This window comes from Amblyomma americanum, chromosome 2, assembly GCF_052857255.1.
Source record: "Amblyomma americanum isolate KBUSLIRL-KWMA chromosome 2, ASM5285725v1, whole genome shotgun sequence".
NCBI lineage: Eukaryota > Metazoa > Arthropoda > Arachnida > Ixodida > Ixodidae > Amblyomma > Amblyomma americanum.
In genome coordinates, this window is record NC_135498.1 from 95,337,260 (window position 1) to 95,363,324 (window position 26,065).

At 44.7% G+C, this 26,065-nt stretch overlaps 1 protein-coding gene across 1 annotated transcript; it reads right to left on the reverse strand.

Annotated features, from left to right (window-relative positions):
- Nucleotides 1-9,590: 9,590 nt before the first annotated feature.
- On the reverse strand, nt 9,591-25,606 carry LOC144121636 (NADPH-dependent 3-keto-steroid reductase Hsd3b4-like). Its single transcript, XM_077654942.1, has 6 exons — nt 25,379-25,606; nt 23,870-24,018; nt 19,606-19,770; nt 15,287-15,478; nt 14,364-14,500; nt 9,591-11,136 (listed from the first exon to the last, which is right to left on the reverse strand). The coding sequence occupies exons 1-6, from the start codon at nt 25,429-25,431 to the stop codon at nt 10,696-10,698; spliced, it is 1,137 nt and encodes a 378-aa protein (XP_077511068.1). The 5' UTR covers nt 25,432-25,606; the 3' UTR covers nt 9,591-10,695.
- Nucleotides 25,607-26,065: the final 459 nt, after the last annotated feature.

Here is a 26,065-nt window from a genome sequence, read left to right on the forward strand (position 1 = left end):
TTTCCTTTCCCCAAAAAACCAATTATTATTATTATTATTATGGTCGCCAAATGATTTTTTTCCACTCTTCTGCGCTCATTAAATAAGGCATCTAAATTGATGTACACTTAAGTACCGTCGGCACTTCGTGCAACTGCTTATGATTTGTATTTTTTTGCAACGTGCTTTCATGCCGTTCTATTTCATATTATTTACATATTCACGTATCTCAGCGATCCTGTTATGAATGTGTGATACACGCTGTATTCCGTTCTGGGGCTGCTGTCAAGTCATTGTAGGGTGCGTCGACCTCTGTCAAGCTTTTTCTCCGGCTTTTTGTCGACACACCGAACATCCTCGAGAAGTTGAATGAAATTGAATTGTACTGAATTGAAGGATATTTCCAAAAAGCTTAAGTTGGAGCAATGTACGACCCCTTTTGTGCGCAAACGTTCGTGAAGAGATAACAATAATCAATTAAAAATCAAACCACGTGCTATCCTTAAGCACAATGCACTGGATTAAGGAATAAATAAATGCTTACTGACTTCGGGATTGCATGATTACCGGGGTGTTTAAGCATAATCCTTGGACTGATTGATTCATCTATTCTGTACATGACGTTTATGACAGATGATCATCACACCTGCTGCGATGATCAAGTGTTCTCTATTAACCTTACTCAAGAGTTTTCTTTTTGGGGAGGCATGACGGCGCATCCTGCAAGCTGGTGATTTAGGCAGGATATCACATGCTCCTGCACCGCCTTTGTTGTCTAGAAGACCAGACATCTGGCAACCGTGCGCGATACAGAATCGGAAGAGTGAACGGAAGTTCCGAATCTGCACACTACATCGTAAACTGATTGCTTGTTTCTTTCACTATTTTCCGCTTGTATTAATAATATCATGCTCCATAACCAGCATTCAGAAACAAAATTGTATTCCAATGTTGTGCACACAACAGTGCAGATGATTTCTCAATCAGAAAAAAAAGGTACCTTTCAAAGGCTAGCGGAATATCTCAAAGAAATATTTATTTGAACGCAGGCACTACTGGCTTGAATCAGATGAGGACGGTAAACAAGGTTCCATGAGAACGTTTTTCATAGTAAGTCTTATATATTATGGGCAAATGCGTCGGCACAATGACCCTTAGTTTTTCAAAAATGCAGTAATTTTGTAGTTCTTTTCTTAGAGAGGAGGGAAATCCTGTAACACATCATGAGTAAGACGTCACTTTTGCGACTTCGGGCAATCGCAAGTTTGAACACGTAATGAGCGAAAGAAAATATTTAGTAAAACCTGCGTCTTCCGTAATTATAATGAAGGCTTTTCCTTTTTTAAACATTACGAAAGCTTTTTTGGCTGTTCCTATTTCACAGCCGAAAAATCGTGAACACGTGAAAAAAGAATATGCACATGCGCCCCTAAGGGTAGTGTTTTTCAGATTTCGCGTCAGTTGGTAGTGCGCTCCTGTTTCGTCCTGTTTTATACTCTAGCATGCCGACTTTTTTGTTAGTGCTGTTTCAACATAAAGGGACAGCCTGCAGACTTTTATTGACTAATTTTTTTGCGTCAATTGAAAAGCCCTTTACCGAATAAACAAACACCCGGCATGGCGCTGACAAAAACAGGAGAATATTTTAAAATCTAACTTTTTTCATATTGTAGTGTCTCTTTCTCGCAATAGACGGCATCTGCGAACCACCCATTAGAGACACGAAATATAGCAAGTATAGTGACTATGCGACTCTATGGACACGATGACACGCGACGACGTTGAGAGCATTTTAAAATATTATCAAGCAAGGTTGAACAATGAAAGCAGCTGTAATTTATTTAAAGAGCGGCAATTAGGTTCTCTTAAGTTGATGTGAACAAAAACAACCGTCTAGTTGACGCTGGGGTAAAGCAGTGAACTGTAGTATAATTACTCCAGTCGGCTATCATGTTAGCCGCAACGAGACAGAACACCATGGCATTACCATTAACTCATACCGGATTTTCTTTGCAAATTTTAGATGCCAAATTCCGACCTAAACCAAGAATTCTGCATTCGTTATTACCGCAATGGGGTGACCTACCAGAAAATACCGATATTTTTGTACTCCTCTCCGTCAGCAGACTGTTTATTTCAAACATCAATAATCACAATTTCAGCGCCCTAAGAATCACGATATCCTTTATTTTTCGAAGATGCACACGACGGGAGAATGACAGAAAATAAATAGAGAAATAGTGCTCGTGGAAAATCTGTCACTAGGAAAATGGCGGAAGACGTACTACCAAGCTAGTTTCTGAAATATTTTTTTTTTGCTTTTACTAATTTGCAAACAACGCAACCTATCTTGAAAACGGACGCTAAATTTGCTTAGAATGTTGAAATTAGAGCTCGATACAGCAAACTCTGAAATTAAGCTGCGAGTTCTCGAAGTACACCATTGCGCACAAAACTCCTGAAAGGGTTCTTTCAGTCATGGAGCCCATGAGTTGCTTACTGACGGTAAACTTTAAAAAATAAAAATAAAATGGACAGGTATGGAGCTCGCCGTCAGTTTTGATAAATTGCATGAAGTTTGGCGAGCTAACAATACTGTTCCCAGAGATCTGAATGTATCATTGGTGGGTGGCAGTTTTCCTTGAATATTACTGCCAAGTACCACACTATTTTTGAATCCTTCATCAGCTAAAGCTTATGAGTTAAGAGCGCCTTTAACGTGTCATGGTATGTCTCAATCGTTTACCTTTTTTGCATGAGCAGCCTCGCGCACTTTTCTTCACAGCGTTTCCTGGTAACGTTTCATCAATGACTGTTTTTACCTGCTCTCGGTGAACATGGCATTTTGAATTTCGCGCTTACGCTGTTAGCGTCATTTTAACAACCAACTTTTCGCCACCACTGCCACCCTACGTTTTTCCGACATAACATCCTTCTTTCAAAACCGCTTTCTAAACTCTAGGAACCGTCCACCATTCTTAACGAATAACCGTCTGCGGATGCTTAATACGGAGTCGTTCTGCTGCTGAGGTTGTACCGCGACCGCGGCGATCGCGTTTGGAAACGGGCGAAGTTCACAAAACGCCAGTTTCCTGCGCGCTACCTGCGCACGTTAAAGAACCACATGTTAAAGAACCAAATGAAGCCAGAGCCCTCCACTACGTCATCTCTCATAGTGCTGGTACTATAGCGCTCAATATCAGCGGCAAACCCAAGAGCACTAGGAGGAGTTCAGTTGATAAGGCATTCTCTGCGCAGCGCTGCGGGCAATTTGTGCACTTAGCCGTTGGTACAAAGAACATGTACACTGATGTACACTCAGTGTTTGTGCAGTTCGGGTGCTCAGGATAAAGCTGCATTTACCAAGTCCAGCTTTATCGCACAAAAAATTTTGAAAACTGAAAAATTGTAGGACACTCTTATGGAAATACGGATGGTAATGGTCCATTATTTTGATATGCGGCAAAATGTTTCTTTTAAAGTGTTTCTAGCAATCGCATCGAACAGTTAAGACTGCCATAGAAAACCAATGGGGAACGCTTTTGACGATAGCAAAAACGTGGATGGGAAAAAAATACTAGACTGCAGGCCGTCGGGTGATCTGCGGATATATTCATTGTTATAGTCAAATCTTACATTATATGGAAAATTGCGTTCATAAATAGTTTAGCGCTCAAAAAGGCTTTTGTCTAGAATTGCTGGGTATGACTATAAATGGAATCCTCACCATTTTTATTTCGGACACCTTACATGTAATCAAACTGAGCGTGTTAACCTTACACACCAGCTTGTTTACTGAAACAACTAAAGCCCCTGATACATCCGATTTCTGAACTGTGCAACAGTAAAAACGCTAGTTTTTCCTTGCACAAAGCGCCTACTGTACTGCAAAGGTCTCACACTAACCTCTCCCGCGCTTACAAACCGCGGGCCGAGTTTACAAACCTTTTTGGCCCATGGGCCAGTAAACATTGAAGACAGAGGAAGAAAACAGAGTCCGAGGAAAAAGTCGCAAGCAAAAACAAACGAAAAGTTATCTAAAGCATTTTGAAGACAAAAAGTCTAAAACGAATAACGCTACCGAAACGATCGTGACCTAAATCTTGATTCTTTTTCCAGCAGTTTCTTTTTTTTTAATTGAAAGCTTTCAGGCTTTTACCAAGAAAACTAATTGAAGTAAGCTTGGAGAAGCGAACTTCGTCGAAATATTTACGGCTGTAGATTGTCTTTTCTGCCCCATAGGTGAATACTAGCGATCTGACGGCTGTATGTTGAGACAACAGCTGTTGGCTTGAAGTTTAGTTGAGGAACATGCAGCGAACTATGGGAAGGAAAATGATATGTATAACGTTAAGAGCAAAGAAATGAGCATAAAAGGCCAGAGAACAAACGCGATTTAACTATAATCTAGTTTAAATCAAGGTGAAGAAATGGTTACTGGCAGGGCATGCAACCATATGGGAAGATAACCGATAGCTTCTTAGCGTAACCGAATGTATTCCGAGATAAGGGAAGCATAGAAAGGAACTGCAGAAAGTCAGGTGGATGGATAAGATAAGGAAATCTGCAGGTATAATGTGGCCGCAGCTGGCACAGTACAGGGTTATTTGCAAGGATATGGGAACGAGCCTTGTCCTGCACTGAATGAAGCTGGGGTGATTATGAGGATAGTAAATTATCTAAAGGCATTTAAGGCGAGCGAGTGAGGTTCGTACGGAACACTGGATAGTATTCTTAGAGGCAGCGGGCGGCGATGCAAGGCCAGAGGGGCCGCAAATGTCCCTCGGGCTGCATGTTATAGGCTTGTGGTTTAATGAAACCCCGCATTGGCACGCATATTAAAGCTTCTACTTATTACTTACATGCTGTTGAGATGTTAAATACACATATTTCAGCAAAAACCTTAAGACTGTACTAAAACCGGGCTTAAGTGCTTTCGGAGCTTTGTAAGAATAAATATTGAAATCCAGACCACATTAACGCCGGCCGGCGTCAAGGTTCCATGTCACCTTTGTGATCTCTTTTCACATAGCGCGTTTGTGAAATTATTCACCCCTGCCACACCCAACGACCACCTACCTGATACTAACCGAACTAACTTCACTCTTTTTTACTCTTTTGGATCCCTCTCGGGTTTGAAACAGCTGGCATAAAACATTTTTTTCGCAGATGTTTTGCTTCAGTGAGGACGGTATGACAAATAAGTTTTGTTTCTCAACACTCTCGAACAGTCGTGCATCATAGTACAATGTATTTTTTTCGCATCCATATAACTTTCGCGTACACCCCTCAGTTGAACACAAAGGAAAAATATTCACAATTTAACAAATCCGGCAACACCCCCCCCCCCCCCCACATTACCCCTCTAATTTCAAAAAATTTTGTTGCAGCAGTTGACTATAAAGAAAATTAAGCGTAATCAACATACATCTGGTTAACCTTGATACCGCTAACAACTTTTTCACAAAGAGCCGAATTAGAAAAGTCTATTTTCTTTGTAGCCTACCTCTTCACATCTACTACTAATTTACATTCGAAACTGGGCTCTGGTTTTTAATAGACGCTACGATATTGATTAGGCATTTGGCACAATCTATAACTCAGTGCTTATGAAAAAACTAATCATAGTAATAATACACCATAAAAACTTAACTCTATGTTTTGCGCATGTACCTTTATGACGCTTATGCACCGCATAGCTACATGCGCTATATTATACCTGAAAACAGTTGTGTCATGTTAGGTACAAGACACTTATGCGCCATATACGCGACATGAGGCAACTATTTATTTAGATCACTAATTTCTCCACATCGTGTGTTTTTTTCTAATGAAATTAAACCTCGCCATCTTCCGTGTGTTCTCACTTTCCCCAAGAAACACATTGCCAACAAAACTGCCAAATTCTCAAGACAAATATTTTGTGTTTGTCCTCCCGGCGTCAAAAAGACCTGACGGCCAGATATGTACACAGCTTTCAAGAGCGCGTAATTGTGCATTAGGCCTTATTTTTCGAGGACACGACAAGCCCTGCCGGTTTTATCCGGCTTTTGGGCATGCAGCCAAAGAAATGACACTGGCGTAAACAGCAGCGCGTGCCGAACGTTTCACCTGTGCCTTGCCACACCTTCGCTCGGCTCACGAGACAGCCCGAAGCGTGTGCTGCGCGCACGACATAAGCCACACAGCACTGGTTGCTCCGTCTTCCCGCCCAGAGAATAAAAGAAGGTCATGTCGCTCAGGCACTCATCTGGCCGCGAGAGTAGCTCAGGACGCACGTGCGAAAGGACCTTCACTGCCCCCCCCCCTCTCTCTCTCTCTCTAGCTCTCTCTCTCTTTCCTTCGTTGGTGCGGTATGGGAGTGGCCGAAGAGTGCGCGCCTGCTCTTGCGGAAGCGCAGAGGAAGTCGAAGAAGCGCTTCTCAAGACTTAAAAGCACCTCGGCTGGGGACAAATCTACTCGGCTCGGGAAAGCTACAAATCTGGAGGAAACGACCTTATCGAATCCGGCAGATAGACATGGGGGCGTTTGTTTCGGCGCTAGTAGCTCCTCCGTTGGGTAGCGGTAAGCACATTCCTTGGTCAGACGTTCCTTTGCCTTTCTGATAGTTCGACGAGCTTCTGCATGGGCGTTCCGTCAAATAAGAAAGACTTGCATGAGTGTTAGCATTTAGTCGATAAGGAAAAAGAGGCAGTCACGGTGGAGGAAAGAAGGCAACAAAAGCAAAAAGTGCGCTCTGTTTTTTTTTTTGTCCCCTATAGCTATGCTAACCAGATAACCAGGGTAGCGCACTAGGTCCACTACCAATTGTGCCCATTACAAAACTAACTGCCAAAGTGCGATTTAGTTATTCATTGGACAATTTCTTTATTTTCACTGCCGGAAAGGAAAAAAGCGAGGCGACGACAAAGCAGCTCTATGAATAAAACCGTCTATCGCAACTGGTCTAACCAGAGCTGCTAAAAGAATCCTAAAGGCAAATGTTAAGAAACCTCTGCAAGTCCAAGTGCTCTACTTCCTAAGTGATGCAACTTTTAACGCATCGGCACCGATGACTGGCTGACGCCTCCAAAGAATGACAGGTACGCTGATCACTCTATGGAAAAGATGCTCGTGTTCTGGAAGGCTACGGGACATATACATTCGCTGTAACTGGCTAATTTATCAAAAAACCATTGCAGGAGCCTTTGTGGCAGCTCTTGTGATGTAGAAATGAAAAAGAGAGCATCAATAAAAATGTTCGTTACTTCATAGAAAACAGCGCTCTCCATGTCTTGGTTTTCTCGTTGTCTCTTCGTGCGCCTGCAAAGCAGGACCAAATAAGTTCTTGCTCCACTATTGTGTCATTACTTCTTTGTTGCTTCAGGCTTTTTGAAGAGAAGCTAATTCAGATTGTGCATTTCAATAAAAGAGTCGTAAGGAGTGCTAAGCTCAGTTTCATGTTTTACATTTGCCCTCCAGAAACCAGTGCAGAGTATCTCTACCCTAGGCTTAAGGATGTTTCAGCTGTTTATGCTTTTGTTTCACCGTTGGGTTTTCAGCGCTTAAACTGAACTCAAACGCAATCAGCGATATCATTTTAAGAACCGCCGTAGCCGAACATTGTGTGCCTTGGCTTATGATGGAACAAGTCTACTTGGTTTCCCTTGTTTATGTTTCCTTGGCTGTTCATTTCCGCTATGTTCTCATGGTTAAGTGCCAGTTGGCACTTCAAAATTTTTCACCATTAGCCAGCGTGAGTGTCGATTTTTTGCACGCTTACTCTAGGCGTGGTGTGTCTCAAGCTGAAAAATCACGCTTCCTGAGCATGACTCACAGGAAGGTTAACGCTTGCCAAGCGTGAGTGGAGGCAACTTCTTGCACGCTTGTTTTAGGCCAGGTGCACTTTCGGCGCTCACGCTTGCCATGCTTTACTGGTGATCTCCCGAACGCTAACAGCGAGATAGAGGCATCACTTACTTGATGCGGCATTCTCCTGCTCTGTAGGCCGTCAGATGTCATTTGCTTATTTATTTATTTCGCATTCCCTCAATCGCCGAATTATTGCAGAGGGGAGTGGGTCACAAAAAGCAAGAATTGAACATAAGAGCGGCAGGTATACTACAGTGCAAAATACAGATTAAATCAGATAGCGTGAAAGGTTAAAAAGCGAGAAAGGGAATATGATTGCACTAGAAAAGTAGATCGAAAACCGAAACAAGACATGAATAACAATAACAAAAAAACGGCAAAAGGAAAAAAGGCATTATTAAACGCTAAGGTGACCTCACAAAAATGAGTGGAGAATGCTTGCCTGAAAAGAGCGTAATCTGATATAGATTCGATCTCTACTGTAAGGTGGTTTCAGTATTTCAACTTGTTTGGCAAGAATGAATAATAAAAGTTGTTAGTGCGGCAATTAGGAAGAGAAACCTTGGGACGATGGTCGACAAGTGAGGAGCTGTAGCTATATTCGGCATGATGAATTCACGATGTAGAGACTCATGGTAGTATATTTTATGAAACAAGCAAATGCGAAACATTTTACGGCGCAAAGACAGACACGGCAAACCGACGCAAGGCCTCATCAAGATTATGCTGTCTGTTCGGTTATAATTAGAAAGTACAAATCGAATAGCATCATTTTGCACCACTTCAGGAGCATGAGATAAAGTGTTTAGATTAGAATCCCAGATGGAGGAGGCATTTTCAAGTTTGGGTCGGATAAGGGATTTATAAAGAAGAAGCTTGAATAAAGTAGGAGCATTACTGAAATTACGTCTAAAGTATCCTAAGTTACAGTTGGCGTTGCTAGTAATTTGATCAGTGTGATCTTTCCAGTATAATGTGGAAGAAATGGTTAGGCCAAGGTATTGATATGAAGACACGGACTCAAGTAGAGTGTTGTTAAGTGTGTACACTGAGGTTAATTCACCTTGTCGAGACACGCATTATTTTACATTTGTTAATGTTTAGTTCCATGCGCCATTTTGTGCACCAAAGAGCAATATATTACTTAAATGACACTTTGAAAAGTGTTATGAATGGTTTGGCTGTGGTCTATAACGCTGGTTGTGGCAGTGTTTCCGAAACGGATGTGAGGGTTTTATAAATCGGGCGATAAATGCGACGCTTCACTAATACTATGACATGTATTCGTCTCCCCTGTCATCTTCTTCTTCTCCTTAGTAAGCATGGCACATACCGACGCAGGGGGATTGGCCAAGGTTCAGTAGATACTAAAAAGCACGACTGCTTCTTGTCTTCGTCGGTACTTGCGTTCGCAATGTCTTCTTCTTAATCCAAGAATCAACACCGTACGTGCTGTCGCTCTCATAGTTCTTGACTTGTCTCGGACACCTATCACCATAGATCAACAAAATGCTTCTCGCATTAGAAACGGAGGTGTTTAGCAAACATACTTCACATCGGGTGGCATTTCTCTATATTTTCAGTCGTTCTTCCTTCTTCGCTGAATGAAACAGCGAATCTTACTTTGAACGACTTGTAACCTGTCGTGCATCGCGGTGCTAAGCACTTTCTGCCTAACGTCAAAGCAAAAAAGCTCCAGCCGCAGTACCATACACGTCCGCAATGAAAACGCAGTCATATCGTGATGATGATGATGATGATGATGATGATGATGATGATGATGATGATGAAATTTTATGGCTCAGGGGAATCTGTGGCCAAAGAGTGTCATGGCACAAGGTTTTTTTCATTCTACTCAAGGTAAGGTCAAAGACCCATTTTTCAAGCATTTCACCTTCAAGAATCTGAGCACCAAGCACGGGAAGTCATATCCTAGCCAAAAAACAACGCTACAGATAGCGCCGAAGTCTATCCTGAACCCAACTTACCTTCAACGACGCGTTCGGCGCAAGCAGACCACAACAATCGGAATGACCGGAGCGCCCGTTCTTAAAGTCGCCATCTGTCGGCAGACAGCGAAACTGCAAGACTTACTCTGCAATGTTTCGGGTACAGAACAAGCGGCGCCGTTGGTACACCCCTTGTATTCTTACACCGTGGGGCTAGCAGAAGAGTAGGTAAGGTGTACCAGATGAAAAACGCAGCGCTTAGTTTTACCAAGCGCTGGTTACCAACAATACTGCATGCTGTTGGGCGAGTCGGTCATACATGTTGAAGCAAAGGTACTGCGCAAAAAAAGAAACACAGACTAGAAGAAGGGCGCCCGCTTCGTCGTCTTCTCGTACGTGTTTTTTTTTTTGCGCAGTACCCTTGGTTATCATCTTTTGGCCGGTACGTTTTGTCCGGCAGATTTACGTGGTGGGACGTGAACTTGGTCCAGTATTGCAACGATCGACATAGTTGCTCAAAACAAGCGGCGCATGGGCAGAGCACTTCTTGCGGCTACTTATCAGACCTAGACCCACCAGCCACCACTCCGTACGTACACCCTTTGTCAAAAAATGAGAGCACAAGGGGTTTGCTTCCGTGCCACACCTTGTGGCTAGTATTGCATCCCCTGCGTTGAAAATCGCTTCAAGGTAAGATTTCTGGTTCTGCCTCTCCAATGGGTAAGAATCCCACGAATGGTACACCAGCCTTACTAGGCGGCTTAGAAAGAAACCACCTAGGCTCTAGTCTGCCAAAGGCTGTACATCGTCAATCAGTCTCCTGTCTGTTATTTTATATACATGACCAGATGAACAAAAAATTCATACGGCATGCGGCGAAATATGTAGCCTATCCTATGGACAGCAAGGCAGCCATTCAGATTGTGCCCTTTGCAGGTGCAGGTCGTCCCAGCTTATCGTAGAAGGAGCGAGACATTCGAGCTGCCTCTTCCGGAGAATACTTGGGGCACCAGGCGAGCGCTCTCCTGGTCTCGGCATCATTGAATAAGGCGCCGCCGTACACGTAGCGGATGGTAGACGCTGTCAGCACCTGGCCACGTCGGACACCCGGAAACAGGCGGCCGAGCACCCCGACAATGCCCTCAGTGCAGGCAGCAAGAACCAGCATCGGCAGATAGGGCACCTGCCGTGGAAATATGCGTATTCCATGCCCTTCAACCAGGGGCGTCAGGAAAGCGGCGAAGTCCACGGGCGTATCATCGCAGGCCACGAGGCAGCGACCGGATACACTTCTGTCCTCGGACAGTGCATCCAATGCACGTACATGAACGGAGGCAGCATTTCCTGCGTAAATGACCTGCAGGGGCGTACAAAGACAAAAACAAACAAATAAAGAACCTGTAAAGTGAATCAAATGTCCAAGGGAATTGCAAATGCAGAATTTGCCCGAACGCAAGCACCACTCGACACAGCAGCTAAGAAAGCTCTACGACTCTTGCTGTAATAGCACCCCCCAGAGGAACAAGTCGAATTACACTTTGCGGCTCCCTTGTCTTAAATAGAGAAATGTCTTCAACAACGCACGCTGTTCAAACTTATCGATCTTCTCGGTACATACAGACGTCTTTTTGGCAAATTCGTTTAACAGAGGCTTCCAACACGGTGGAGGGATCTGCTGGTTTACCGGACGCGCAGCAACACCGCCTGGCCCCACACGTGGCTCTCCGCGTGCGCATGCCGTAAGAGTACAGGAAACCGGTACATGTCTATGCTAGTTCCTCTCCGCTGTGCCAAAAGCCTCTAATAACGGAGCTTCTATTTTTTTCAGTGAGTTTGGCTCTCTCCCGACCTCCAGCTGCATTCCTGGTGGACTTGCGTGGTGTGAAGGCTGTACTGCTGTATTTGTGCAACCATATCTTTCAGGTGGACATACTCCTGCTCCAAAGGAGCTTGTAGACGGGCTATATGGTTTACATGTTTACGAAACATTGTAGCGCATACAACAGAGAAACACAGAAGATGTGATGGACACGGGACAGCGTCTGTCATTTATCCATAGTTCTGCCCGAGACGAAGCTATCGGCTTAGAGCATTTGGACATAAAATTTTGACGAAACTCTGCATCCCGCCACTGGGTCTAGCTCTTTCACATCTGCCACTGAAATTGACGCCAATGCGTTGAACTCGAATCCTCTTGAACTGTTCGCAACGCGTTTGTCCACCAGTAGTGCTGTGCTGGTACTAAGCATCGTTTATTAGTGAGTGAATACTTCACATCCTATTCACCCTATCCTGTTTTTCTCCTGTGTGCATTTAGTGTTTATCACTCGGCTTGAGGCTATTCTAAGAATAAAATTCGGGAAGCGCACTTACAAGTTACGGAACAGGCAAACCCCTATGCCATGGCGCTCATACTTCTTATACCCCATTGCCACACGAGGGGCAAACCTTGCCTCATCGAATAGGTCACCCGCGTTACTTCAGAAACGTCAGTCTGAAATCGCTTCTCCTATCCTACAGGAGGCAACCGATAAACTAGGATATCACAATTATTTAAGACAGCTTGATAGACCCTACTCAAGACCTTTGCCTGTTCTGCCCCTGGAACCAACGCGGTAAGGTGCAAATGGTCTGCGTCTTCGAGGAGAGCTCAAAAAATCATTTTTGTCAATCAAGTCAGTGCCCAGCTAAGCACTACACTACCCTGACATGGTAGTAGTGTCGTGACCATAGCATATGCATGAATACCGCACATTCATAACCATAAAGTAAGCCGACATTTGCGGAGTATGCACGGTGGCCGTTACATTCACACCCCTGCAGTAGGTGCGGTGCTGTCAATGAACGAATTGTGCGAAGCTGTCGGCTTGCAAACTAAGAAAGGCTTCTTTTCGCAGAAACTAACAACGTATAATAAAACGTATGCCTTGCGCTGTCTTACGCAGCCTTCCAGCGCATCGTAAAAAATGATTCACCACTAGCCACGGCTGAATGCCTTCATACTCTCTCCTACACCAAGAAGCCTGCCACTGCACCAGTACTGAGTTGCACCGCCTACCCGAGCCACAAGAAGAGTTTTCATCGATTGCCTTTTAATCACAGGCGTTCTGCGCGACATCTGAACCTGCATTATGGTCCCTTTTCTAAAAGAATGACATCTAATTCATTAAATCTCGTTTTTTTCCTAACATGCACTTCTTCGTAAATAGCTACTCATTGGCCCATCTCTCTAGAGCTTACGGAGACGATCATACCGGCAAGTTGTGCGTGGCATACGAAGGTCACTAACGTCTTCGAGCCATGCTTGACCGGGCTTAGTGTGCACCGCTAAACACATGCTAGCTAGTGTCGGCCGCTTTGCAAAATGTGCCTTATAGCACGGCTAGAAAACGATATAAAGACTCCGGCGGCCATCCGCATTAGCAAAGTCTGAAAGTATCTGCCTTCAATATCCTCGCAATTTACTCGCTGCGCCAATTTTCATATATCATCTCCATCTTAAGCCCTGTGTAGCCGACCGCAGGGAGCCAACTAAGGTTCAGAACCGCACCACACAATCGGCCCAGAACATTCTGTGCTTTTCTCAGGGGCACTCTCGTCGTCTTCCTTATTCTACCTGGGAAAACAGACTTTCCAATTTGGCTAAATGGCGTTGACATGCAGTATTCAGTTTATGGTGAGTGCATCTTAATTCAGGCGCATTGCTTTTTTAACACGCATCCGACGTAAGTAATCTGCAACATATCCTTCAGGCAATGTGCAGTCCATTTCCTGAGCGCTGACTCTTGCGTATAGCTTGTCTATCGTCCTAGTGTCAGGTGCCACTCACGATGCTCTCGCCCAGCAGTCGGCCGTTGCACCTAGAAGGATGCCTTCATGCCCGTGCTCAACCTGAAGGGTTTCTTTGGCATCCTCCTTAACTACGTGCCTGCAAGCAGCCTTGCACAGGAAATATAACCCTGCACAACTGCCCACTCCTTACCGCCTTACCCTCGAGGATTTGGCAAAAAAGTGTTCGGAAGTTTTTGTTCCTTTTTCGTAATAAACGTTCCAAATTGTGAATAGCCTCTTGTTTTCTGTCCAACTTATCCTTGTCTGCCTCATTCTTGACGCGGCTAATGAAGACCGGTGAGAATGGATAACATTGGCCTGTGGAGTAACCTACTTTAATTACCATTAATTATACCTTCAGGTCGGAATGTGCGTGTGTTTTATGGCGAAATAAGCTGCCTAACGTAAGCGCGGAAATGCACTAAACTTTCAAAATGCTGCGTCATGACGCGATTCCTTTCCGTTCGTAAGGTTCTCTGTGGAGGCAGTATACTATCACCGGCTCAATTTTCAAGTGCGCACAAATCTGACGAATAGCAAACAGAAGTGCTTCTCATTGCATTTGTTGTCATACGTGTTTAAGAGGTACTGCAACAGTTTAGCGGCTGGTGATTTGCCGATTCGGCAAGCACTCGATATTAGCATTGTTCATATTTAGAGCAGACCCCACTCCTGGCCAAAAAAGCAAGTGCCTCCCGAGAAATCAGCAAACGACCTCCGGCAACGCCGAGAATCAGGGGAGGGGCAGCTTACCTGGAACCCTGGTCCAAGTTTGAAAACAGTGTTGCACATCCTCTTTGCCCACTTGATTTGCAGGGGCACGACGACGTAATCCAGCTCTCCGTAAACCGGTGGTAGCCGCACAACTAAGGTTCTGAGATGGTGGGAACCTGCGAAAACGAGCGGCCGCCGGTGACGGCTCAGCTATTTGTGAGTACTGCACGGTGTGGTGAGGCTTGGTCTATGGTTGTTCTGTACTACCTAAACAGTCTTAACTTCCTGAGACTGCAGATGGGTGATTTACTATGGCCATTACCTTTTAATTACGAGCGGATTTAGTAGCAGCAGGTGTAGTCAGCTGAATGTGATACCGACCGGTTGGCCTGGGTAACATCAAAGCCTATCGAAGTTTACTTTCTAAGATTCAGGAGGATTACTGCTTTCCATTTCGAAATAAGATTCAAGACATCACTGTCGCTCCCGTCTTTATAATATCGCAGAACAGTAGTACTTTTTGGTTCTTCCATAAAATTGTTTACAGCCATCATCCTTTCACCCTACCTCTTGCACAACCAAGTCGCACATCACACCGATTGCATGATCAGCTCAGTTTCACATGCCTTATCGGAAGAACCATCGTTTTCAACTCATCAACCCTGCACGTACAATTATTTATCAGAATGGTTTTCCTGACAACCTTGTTCAAAGCTCTGATCCCATTGTTTTCAAAGAAAAAGTCTGCGGCAATTTGTTGTGCGGTGTTTTCTCTTCGTTCCATTTTTCAATTGGTTGATTTATTCACTACTGTATAACAACGTTCGATGTCGTTCGTTCTCACTCCTGCTCCTGAGTTATCCCCTACATCCACACATAAGACTGCATTTGTAGTCTGAAAAATCTGAATAAATAAATAAATGGACGAGATTTGGGCAAAGTTAGCCCTCCTTGTAACTCACCGTCCTTAAAATGGCGTTTGTTGGCGTCACAAATTATTTTTTCAGCGCGTGCCTTGGTTTCGGGGTATGGACCGTCATACCAAGGCTTGTCGTTCCCTGAAGCCTCCTCTCTCGTAATCACGGCCACGGTGCTGGTGTACACGAGGTATGCCACGTTCTCTTCGAGGCAAGCGTCGACCACATTCTGAGTTCCTGCGTCATAGGTCATGAATGGCAGTGTCACCCTATCTCCACGGAGAGGCGTCAAACGGGTGCAGATGCAGAAGCCGCGAATAAAAATATAATTTTTAACATCTCACAAAAGTTCCTGCCGGCAGTTATTTCGATCAAAATATTGCTAAGTCGCCTGCTTTAAAGGTGATTCACTGCATCATTATTTAAAAAATGGTTTGTTATAATCCTATAAGCGCAACATTACAACAGCCGCTTCAGATACCAGTGACTAAATTGGGAGCAGAAGTGAATACCAAGCGAAACTTCGCGCTCATGCTTTGAACAGAAACTTTACATTGAGGTTCGTCCCATATTAAGATTTGCGGCTCTAGAAACCTACTGCCATTTCGTTTAATCGCTTTCCATCTAACAAAAGTGCGACCAAAGATCATGACAGTTGCGCATTGTGACTTAAGTGCAAGAAAGCATAAACATGGGAACAATTTTTTCCGCGTTCGTGCTTCACTATCTTCTCTTGCGGCTAGCCATTTCAAACGGTCCGGAAACGAATGAACAATGTCACACAAGTGCGAGGCGCTGCTTTTCTTAAAAACACCGGTTGCTGGAAAATCACATATCACAAACCGACCCTAGCTGCTTGAAATTCCTTCCACATACCACAGTATCACGTAAACAAAAGCACTGACCATCAGCGGTTCATTCATGGCAGCAAAAAAGTTCGCAGTACTACAAACATGTTGAAAAAGATTAAGTGAGTCAAGGGCACCTCCGAGACACAGTTCTTATGTTTGCTTTTTTCCCAGCCTTTTTCTTTTTGTCACCTTTGGCATTAGTTTTCACTGACAGCGCGACCTGTGACTCTCTATAATTTTAAAAACAGCAGCTTATCAATTTCAAGAAGGCGAAATAAATATTCGAAAAATATGTTGAGTTTCTGGCCCCACTGAAAGGCTCAGTTGTGTTCTAATGGTAGTGTAGTCTTCATTTCTCAGAGTATAGGAGAGACTGAGTCTTGCTAAGTTGCCTGACAAACACGCTCCTATCCGTTGGCTTCTGAGCGGCGGCTGACCTGCGTGGTGCAGCTTATTCCTTACCACAGTTAACGGAGGCGATGTTCACACCTCGAATTGCCAGGCTCCCACTTTATGGACTGCGACTAGACGCTGCTTAGTTGTTTTTTTCTTCTGCGCTTCAGCACAAGCTTCAATAGTGCGATTGCATTAAACCCTTCAGTCACGAAATATTGTCAAGAGGGAAGCAAATGTTCTAAATTTCATGTTTTTTTTTGTATCACGCCTTGATTAAAGACGGAAAAATTTGCAATGATTATGCTTTCCTATAATTGCCTTTGGTCAGCCACATATTACATGTGTTGCGTCATACTGGCCTCCTGCGCATTTTGGCCGCAACTATTCTGACTTCTTCTTCTGACCGCGACTTCTTTTTATATCAAAGCGGCCAACTTGGGTGCACATACTTCAGCCAGTGAGATCTGTCGAGTATTCACGTGATCTACAAGCGAGCAGTGGGGTAGAATTCATCTGTAGTGCCCCATGAACCTATTTTCGCGTGTTCTGACCTCCATCTCCTCCGTTCTATTCTTCAGAGCGTCTTCACTCTCTCCGCGCACTCCTCATGAGACTTTTCTTCCTTATCTCGAAGGAGACGCTAACGTCGCTAAAGCCAGGAACTGGGGAAGTAGGCGTTTAACAGCTGCGCTTGAAAAACAGTTAAGCTTACTGCAGCTCTTTTGAAACTCTAACGAGCGCAGAACAAGCGAACGAATAAAAAAATTATTCGAAGCGACATCGTTATCTTGCGCGAAACATGGAGGCCTCCACTTTCAAAAAAAAAAAATTCTGGATTAATTTTGCACGCCTGGCTCAAAGTGGTCCTGTACGCCGCTTATCGCATTGGTTTCAAAGTACACACTGTAAGCATTCGCTGCACATTATATCCCTACTGTAACCAAAACCGACACAAAACAAGTTGCACACACTCACTCCGTGACTGAAGGAGTTACTGCGCATCTGTATCTGTCATGCGGCCAACACGCTATATACATCCTCCAAAGTAAAAAGAAAAACACAGTCCAAGTCCTACAGTGAAATTTCTGGCACCTACACCAATCACTTTATTGCAGACTGTCCGTGACATGACCGCGCTCGGCACATTTTTGACAACTGCCGCCTCAGCACAAGATACCGCAACCGTCTCATGTTCTTCATTGGAAATAAGTGATTGTTCTTTGTGGACAGTGGATTAATTTACGAGGATGGAACTTGCTCGAGCATGCATATTGATTCACCAGCATGGGAATTATTTCCGACAACCGCGCGTCCGCATTCGCACTCAGTAGACATGCAAAGCAGCTTGCGTTGACTCCGTTGCACGCTAGCATACATGTATTTGCGAGAAATTCATTTATGTCAGTGCTGCTAACCCTTATATTTTGATCTTCCTCCCCCTCAGTTAAACTTTCCTGCCCTTCCAATCTGATGGCCGGTTAGTGCTGGTCGGTTGCTCGTCCCTAGCGGTGAATGACGATGGCACGCTGGCCGGTGATCGAATATACGGCGGTTAGCGGCACGAGGAGCACTTCGGCTCTTCGTCCGCTTGTCCGGTGGCACGTTGCCGGTTGGGGCAGCAGCTTCAACTTCTTAGCAAACAAAACTGATTTATTTAAAACTGGACTGAAATACAAGGCAGTGAGAATAAGGTGGAGCCCAGGGCTCGCCAGAGCCCGACTCTTTGGAGCCCCAAACCTCCTGGAACGTGCAGCGCGCCCGGTTTCGCGTTTGCGGCTCGATGCATGTGCACTCCATCGAGGCGCCATAGAGGCGTCCACGCATTGGCTCTGCTGTGTCCGCTGACAGTAAAAAGGAATCTCCTCAGAGGGGAAAGGCAATCGGCCCCTTAAGTCTCCGACAAGTGTCGCTCCTGGTCCCACTCCCCATTTCCCACGGCCCCTACAGCGTCTGAAGCACGCGATGTGCTGTCATTGTTCGAACCCCTCGTGCACGGCCGGTCAGCGAGGGCGAGACCGCGAGACGCCAGCAGTGAGTGGGGGCAGTGGTAAACCATCTGCACGTGGTGGCGGCCGGTGCACCGCGACGGTTAAGCGCCAGAGCCGAGGGGATTAGCGCGGGTGTCTCGTCTCTCAGTAAACCCCTTCCCCTCTATCATGAACTAACCACGCGCACAACCTGTATACATTTCTTTTTGTGTAAATAATTTGTGTATGTTACCTCTCCCCCAATCCTCTCTCCCTGTCCCTCACCTCTTTTATTTCATTTCTCCATCCTGCCTGCTATCCTTTACTTCCGCTACCCCAGCTCAGATGCTTCAGTGTCGACGGCAGATGCCGGGGCTAGCAAAAATCTTTTCCTTCCTTGTTTATTATTATTTAATAAAACCACTACTAATACTACTTCCCACGGAGAAGATCGCTCCCGAAAAAAAAAGGGGGGGAGGGGGGTTAATGACCCATCGGCGCCCTGGGCTTCTAGCTCGTTTGGTATCATTCTTTGAAGTCTCCATTTCTTTGATTTCACATTGAAACGGACAGCTTTTATGTCGACAACTCTACAATCCTTTCGCTCATCTGATAGTATTCCACAGGAAACACACGAAATAGATATCCTCAGCACTGAGACACGTCCGTCCCTTCAGGGCGCAAAGCGTGAAAGCGGCAAGTCGTGCTGATTCCACAGCACGGAAGTGCGTCGATGTGTGGGCACCTCATCATATTTGCAACAAGGACTATGTGCGGGCTAAATTTCGGTGACAACTGCGAGTATTCATTGAACCGCACCCTTCCCTGGTCACTCATTTTCAAGGATTCGGGAAAGCGCCAAGCAAGTGCCGGTAATCCTAGCGGCCTATCAAGGCCTATTTTCCGTCATTCTCATTCTTCCTTGCGTCACGGATGAGGCCAATGCACTGTTTTTTAATGTTCAAAGCCGCGTGCCGTAGGGTGGCAGCCGAGTGAACTTTTACTGCTTGTCCCGAATTTCTGGTAATGCTAACTGAGATAAAGATTGTTTTCAGCGCACAACCTCGCCCACTCGTTTGCACGCGCTTACAGTGGCGGTCACTTAGAAAGTTTGTGCGGACGATGATTATGCATCTGCGACGGCGCTTACCCTTAACATTGATTCTCTCGAACGTGGCTTCGTCCCCTGAAAAAGTGGTGGGCAGCAGGCCGGCGCAGTGGATCACCGCGTCCGCACCCCGGACGGCACCGCGCACGGCTTCGGTGTCGCAAACGCTGGCCACCACCTCCGTAGTCCTTTTGTGCATCGGGTGCCCTGCGCATTGAGGTCCTCAGGAGTTCAACACTCGCGGACACAAATGGAATTCGCCAATTGAAGGAAAAACTTTTGAAAGGAATAAAAAAACACGATAGCTTTCACTCCCTCCTTTACCCTTCCCTTACGGCGCGGTTCAGGTGTTCAACGATATATATGAGACAGATACTGCGCCATTTCCTTTCCTCCCAAACCAATTAAAATTAAAATTAAAAAATAGCTACGCAGTTCACAGTCATTTTATGCCGTTCATTCAAAATTCATACAATTCTCGATATAAAGGCAAATAAATAACTGGAGCTTAGCTTGCTGAACAGCAAATATTAAAAAGTACCTGTATTGCTCAAAAATTCGCGTATATTTTCTTAAAAAGCTAATAGGCCTGCATCCGCGTCCGCACACCTTAAATTAAGAAAAATATTTCTGCACACACGAAAAGATGCAAAATGGGCACGTACATAAACAAGAATCACAGTGGTATTGTTTCATGCAAAATGTACAGAAGGTTTGGCCTTCTTTGGCTGTGATCCCACCACTTCCTCAGCTCTCTTCATTCAATCTAGCTTACCTGGCAGGTGCCTCACCAACGGGACGACAACAGAGATTTCGTGCGGCAAGGTACTTACGTATGGACGTTTCGGATGATTAGTAGGCGCCCCAAATAAAGGGGTTCTTCTTTGGTTGCGATGCTAAACGCTAATGGATGCTAAAGCGAAAAAACAACAACAAACAAGACTCCGATTTTGGAGAGTTTCCGCGACAGAAACTGTAGGCTACCAGGGTAGTTGAGTCCTTTCAAGAACCGATTGTACTTGCACGCAACTCGGGCCATGTATTCTTCTTAATCTACATGTGCCAGGAATGTGCACGAATGGTTCCGCTCGAGAGGAAAGGCCATGGGGCGGCAGCGTACAGTACGCAGTATCATTACAGTGTCATTATGATAATCATCAGTGAGGTAACTCCAGAACAAACGTTGCTCGCGTTTATTTGCAGGCAGTATTGTTGTGCGCGAACCGAGGTTGCTCTCTCTGAGCAAATTTTCTCATCTTATCTCCCGGCATGACTGTAACTCGCCACCCCCATTGTACTTTGTATCCACTCGGAATAGTGCACCCCATGTCCCACCCGAGTGAAATTTCCGCTCTGTATTTAAACTAAGACATCATTAACCCAAGTTTATTCTCCAACGCAGACTTTTTTTATTTTAATTGGTTTTTGGGGAAAGGAAATGGCGCAGTATCTGTCTCATATATCGTTGGACACCTGAACCGCCCCGTAAGGGAAGGGATAAGAGAGGAAGTGAAAGAAGAAAGGAAGAAGGAGGTGCCATAGTGGAGGGCTCCGGAATAATTTCGACCACCTGGGGATCTTTAACGTGCACTGACATCGCACAGCACACGGGCGCCTTAGCGTTTTTCCTCCATAAAAACGCAGCCGCCGCGGTCGGGTTCGAACCCGGGAATTCCGGATCAGTAGTCGAGCGCCCTAACCCCTGAGCCACCGCGGCGGGTCAACGCAGATTGCCCTGTTTCCGTTTCTTCATATTAAAATTTTGTTTGCTTTCAAGTGAGAATTCCTCAGGTGATCTCAACCATTATGCAGGCGGTGTAAACATTCTTATCAGCGATATTGAAAATTGCTGTCCATAGCATGCAGGCGACAGCGCATGCCACTTGCGTACCAAATGCTTGTCAAATGTTTGACTGATTTGTAAAGCTGCTTTCATTATGTACATTCTCTCAGGAAATATCTCGTATGCAAAGTTCTGTGAGCTATCAAGGTAGCAATTGGGGCTAGTTGGTGGTACATACAGATGGACTGACGCGCCACCACTCGTAGGATAGTCGCTTTCTCGCTGTAGGCTTCTTTTTCGTGCGTGATGTCATGTTTGCCGCCGTTCTAACAAAGTTGTTTTGTGTATCGTAAGCGTAGATGCACTGTCTTCCCGAGAATCAGGACTCGAGCTGCGCGGTATCTGCCTGCACAATGGCATCCTGATGTTACATAATAAACGAGATAAATACCCACCGATGAGCTCAAATATGCACTACATTCTACAAAGACCTTTAAATGCGGTGCCCTTGTCTTACGGTATAAAACGCACACTGACAAAGCTGTCTCCAGTCTAGACGAGTCCCGAGTGAAGCAGATCGTTCCCATCTGATGCAGCTGCCCCGATTCATACAAGTGCCCCTAGTAATGCATGTGCCCCGAATAATACAGGTACCCCTAATATTACTGGTGCCCCGACTGATATAGGTCCTATTCTATAATCCCTTACTTTGAACGTGTTTGTGCCTGTACAGAGTTTTCACTGGGCCAGCTGGTGTGAGCAAAGAGAGTTCAAAACTACAGACATACAAAATCAGCATACGAATGCCTGTACAACCAGAATTTTCCATAATCGATTTCTGAAAAACACCTATACAGCGAACTCTTAGACACACGCGCACAGAAATAAACAAATACTGTTTCTTTAAACTATTTAAAACATAACGAAGTGTACAATTTAGAAGTTGCATGCCAGTGTTAAGGCGTGTTCACGGTTTCTAGGAGTCTCCTTGCGCATACTGTACAGAGAGCGTGACTTGGGGACAATTTTCTCATATAATTTTTAAATATTGATGTGTTTTATTATGACGGTATTGTATACGGCGTTTACTCGCATAATTAATGCACTTCTTGAAACTTTTTGACTTTTTTTAGTGTGAGAGGGCTGTGCCTCTATTACAAGGAGTAAAATATTCAGAAAAAAATAGAATCGGCCAATACGGGCCAAAATGAAGTCCGATGGGGTGCAGACTCTCCGGTGCCCTTAACATTGTAAATAAACAGAACGCACTGTTCAGCAATGTTTCCGTCTTCGTGGGCTAATTAAACATTTTTTATTTTAAACCAGAAAGTCTGTCATCCCGTAGCGGCCCATAATGCGGTCCAAAAAGAGCACGACTGAGTTCACTCTAGTGCAACTCACACCATTGAGCGCGAAGCTTAACCACAAGATGTATCTCCAATAACCTTAATATGTCAGATCGAAGAGAGAACTTTTTTTTTGCAGGCGTGGTTTCCAATAGTATTCGGAATCCTGACGGAAAATTCTAACGCGAGGGGTAGAGACATTCGACCGATCGTACTTTGTAGTGCTGCGAAGCTCTTTCAGTGTTCAAAAAAGCCCGCTTGCTATTTTCACGGATAATCCTCCGCCGATTGAGCGTCCAAAGAACGGAGTTGCCTTTTTTACGCCAGAGAAAAAAAATTAATTGCACTATTTGAGAGCAAAGTGGAGGGTGCGGTCATCATGCGAGCGCCCTCACTGCGCGAGCAAATCGGTATGTGATTATATTTAAGAAATTCAGGTTTGAAGAACAGAGGAGGTGGTCGTAAATGTTGATCAGCAATTTTCAGAATATCTCAAGACCTTTTTTGAAACACGTTTAATCCGATATAATTTTTTTATTCGTGGTTTGGCAGACTAGGATAAGGTATCATAATATTGAATACAATTTCCTGTGCTATATCATTCTGTTTAACCAAACAGCTACCAAATTACAACGTTTGAAGAGGAACTCGACAACTTTACTTGATTGTCTACGAAACTTGTCTATAGACAAATTACGTCTGATTTATCTGCGAATTTGAATCGAAACACCTAAAATTTCTGACTTACCAAATCTTTTCTTCTAATTATTGAACTGTTATTAAATTCGTATTATGATAATATTGATTATATTATTAATTATTGAGCTTATTAACTGCTGCAACCACAAAATATTTTTGTTTATACTTCCTTGTAGCTTGTTAGTGATCAACCACACTTATAATTGAAGGAGATGCTGATTAACATACACTCTGAATTCGCAACTAATGCAAACAACACATTAGCATCACATGCTTGCATCCACAAACGCGGGAAATTAGATATATGGGATGTTACGCCCTACTGTCTCCGCTCTGAAACCAGACACACTAAAGAGAAAAAGTCTTTTTCCAGAATGTTCCTTATGAACTACAAGCTACTCTTAACCCAAATTGTGGTCGTACGAGCCCGTTATATGAGGGCAGGCTCACTTAGCGGTCCAGCTGGGCGGCATCTTACCTAATCGGTTCTCGAATGGCTTGACGTCGAAGAGGCGCACTTCCTGCACACCCTGGTGGTCCTGCAGCTCGCGCACCACGTGGTGGCCCAGCATACCACTCGACCCGGTCACAACGACGATCCTGACGGGTCGGTGGGAGCCTCCGACACTGCGTGACGCGTTCAGCTGATAACAGCCATTTTTGGCACTAAAGTTGTCGTCCAGCGTTGATTATTACTTCAAACCTCCTAGTGGAAACAACGACGGAACAGTGTCAAAAATAAGACAAAATGTTTTGCAGTTTTGTCGCAACGACAGATTTTTTGTTGCTTTGTATTATTTTTCTCTCGTACTGTAGTCTTTTCAGTAGTACTTTTTTATAGCCTGTACCTCTAGTAACTACACAAAATTCTGTAGTTACTACAAGTCATCATCATCATCATCAGCCTGACCGCACCCACTGCGGGGTAAAGGCCTCTCCCATGTCTCTCCAATTAACCCTATCCTTTGCCAGCTGGCCCTTTGCCGTGGCATTATGCCTGCGAACTGCTTAACCTGATCCGCCCACCTAACCTTCTGCCGCCTCCTGATACGCTTCCCTTTCAAGGAATCCACTCCGTCTGTGCCTACGACACTAATCGCCTATCCCCCTACCTGATATGGTCGCCTTATTCTAAAGGTATATACCATCGAACCCAGCATCACTTGCTATAAATTTCTTCAAGTTGACATTTGCGTTTTTGTACGATATATAGGAGCAAATACTAATAAAACGATAGGAGTGGAACACGTTCAAGAAAAAAAAAGCGGCAAGAACGAAATTACCTACAGATTAAGCATTTTATGTTAATCATTTAACGAGATAAAATAATTAGTCTCGCAGTAGGTAAGGCGACTCGTTTAAACACGGGCTCCAGAAAGATAGGCACTGCCCATTCCTCATGTTTCTAGATGTCCAATGCAAACAAGTGAAAGATACCTAGTTCGCCATCAGTGCACCGCGTTGTTTAATCAAAATAGATTAAAACCCTAACTGCGCGAAAGTCGACGCTTCCTCGCCAGGCATCATAACATAATGAGCAGCAGGCGGTCCGCACTGGCCGCTCTATTTCTGTGGTCGCGCAGCCAATACAGGTGCCCGGTTGCTGGCCGCCTAGGTAGAAATTTAACTTTGTCGCCACACCCGCAACATGAGCGCGGAACTAAAAACGCAGTTTGATGGGGCCATGCATCGTGGTAGATGCTCTAAAAGCTGCTGGAGAACTCGATCTCTTATCGCCTTAGAGGCCCACCCGAGCAGGCATCATGAATCGTCGCAACAGGCCACGGAAAAGCTCATTCATTTGCATAATCACTCTATAAAATAGTTTCGAATAAATGATTCACTGGTGTTGAACAAATTTGATGAGAAATGAGTCAACGACTGGAGCTAGAAAATTTTGGTTGCTCCATCTTAAAGTCCTTGTTGGGCAACAGGTTGAGTATCGCGGAACTCATCATGGGGGGTAAAAGCAGTAGAAGTTCCTCACCGGTTGCCGTTTAGCAGGGTCCATAGAGTCGTCGGGTTTCCTTTGCTATTCATCACTGGTCCGCTCGTTGTTCGCGATTCATTCCACACGTTCAGTTTTAGTGTGCTGCATAAATGGCTCGTAGAGAGACAACTTTACCGGTCAAAAGCTGAGGTGATTACGCCGAGAACAGTCCACCTCACAACTGACTCCACGTGATGAAGGTGCTTATTCAGCGGCGCTGAAAGGGAGACAGCCTGTATGCTCGAATTGAGATTAGTCGGAAGAGAGTCTGATATGCAGCTATACACAAATGAAGAGTATGAGTGGTAAGGAGAGATAAGATAGCGCCAGAAATACTTCGAAATCAGAGTTGATAACATATGAAACTATTCGAGCTGTTCAGCAGAGCCTTGCGAAGCCGTTCATGGTCTTGCCATTGCCATCCATGAAAGCCTGGGCGATAATGGTCACTTGGGCACGAATGTGTCGCTCATTTTCATGTTCATTTTATGCCGCTCGACCCTCTCGTCTGATATGCATGCAAACACACATGCATATTGTCACATGTCTCGGAGGAAAGCCTTAGAAGCCGTCTAATACTTCTTTTATGTACAAAAGCTGTGGCAAACGCTCAGGTTGTCAGGTGGAATGAAGTGCGTAAGCAAAATGCATTTTTAGGGTGATTATTTTCCCTTTGCTGTTTTT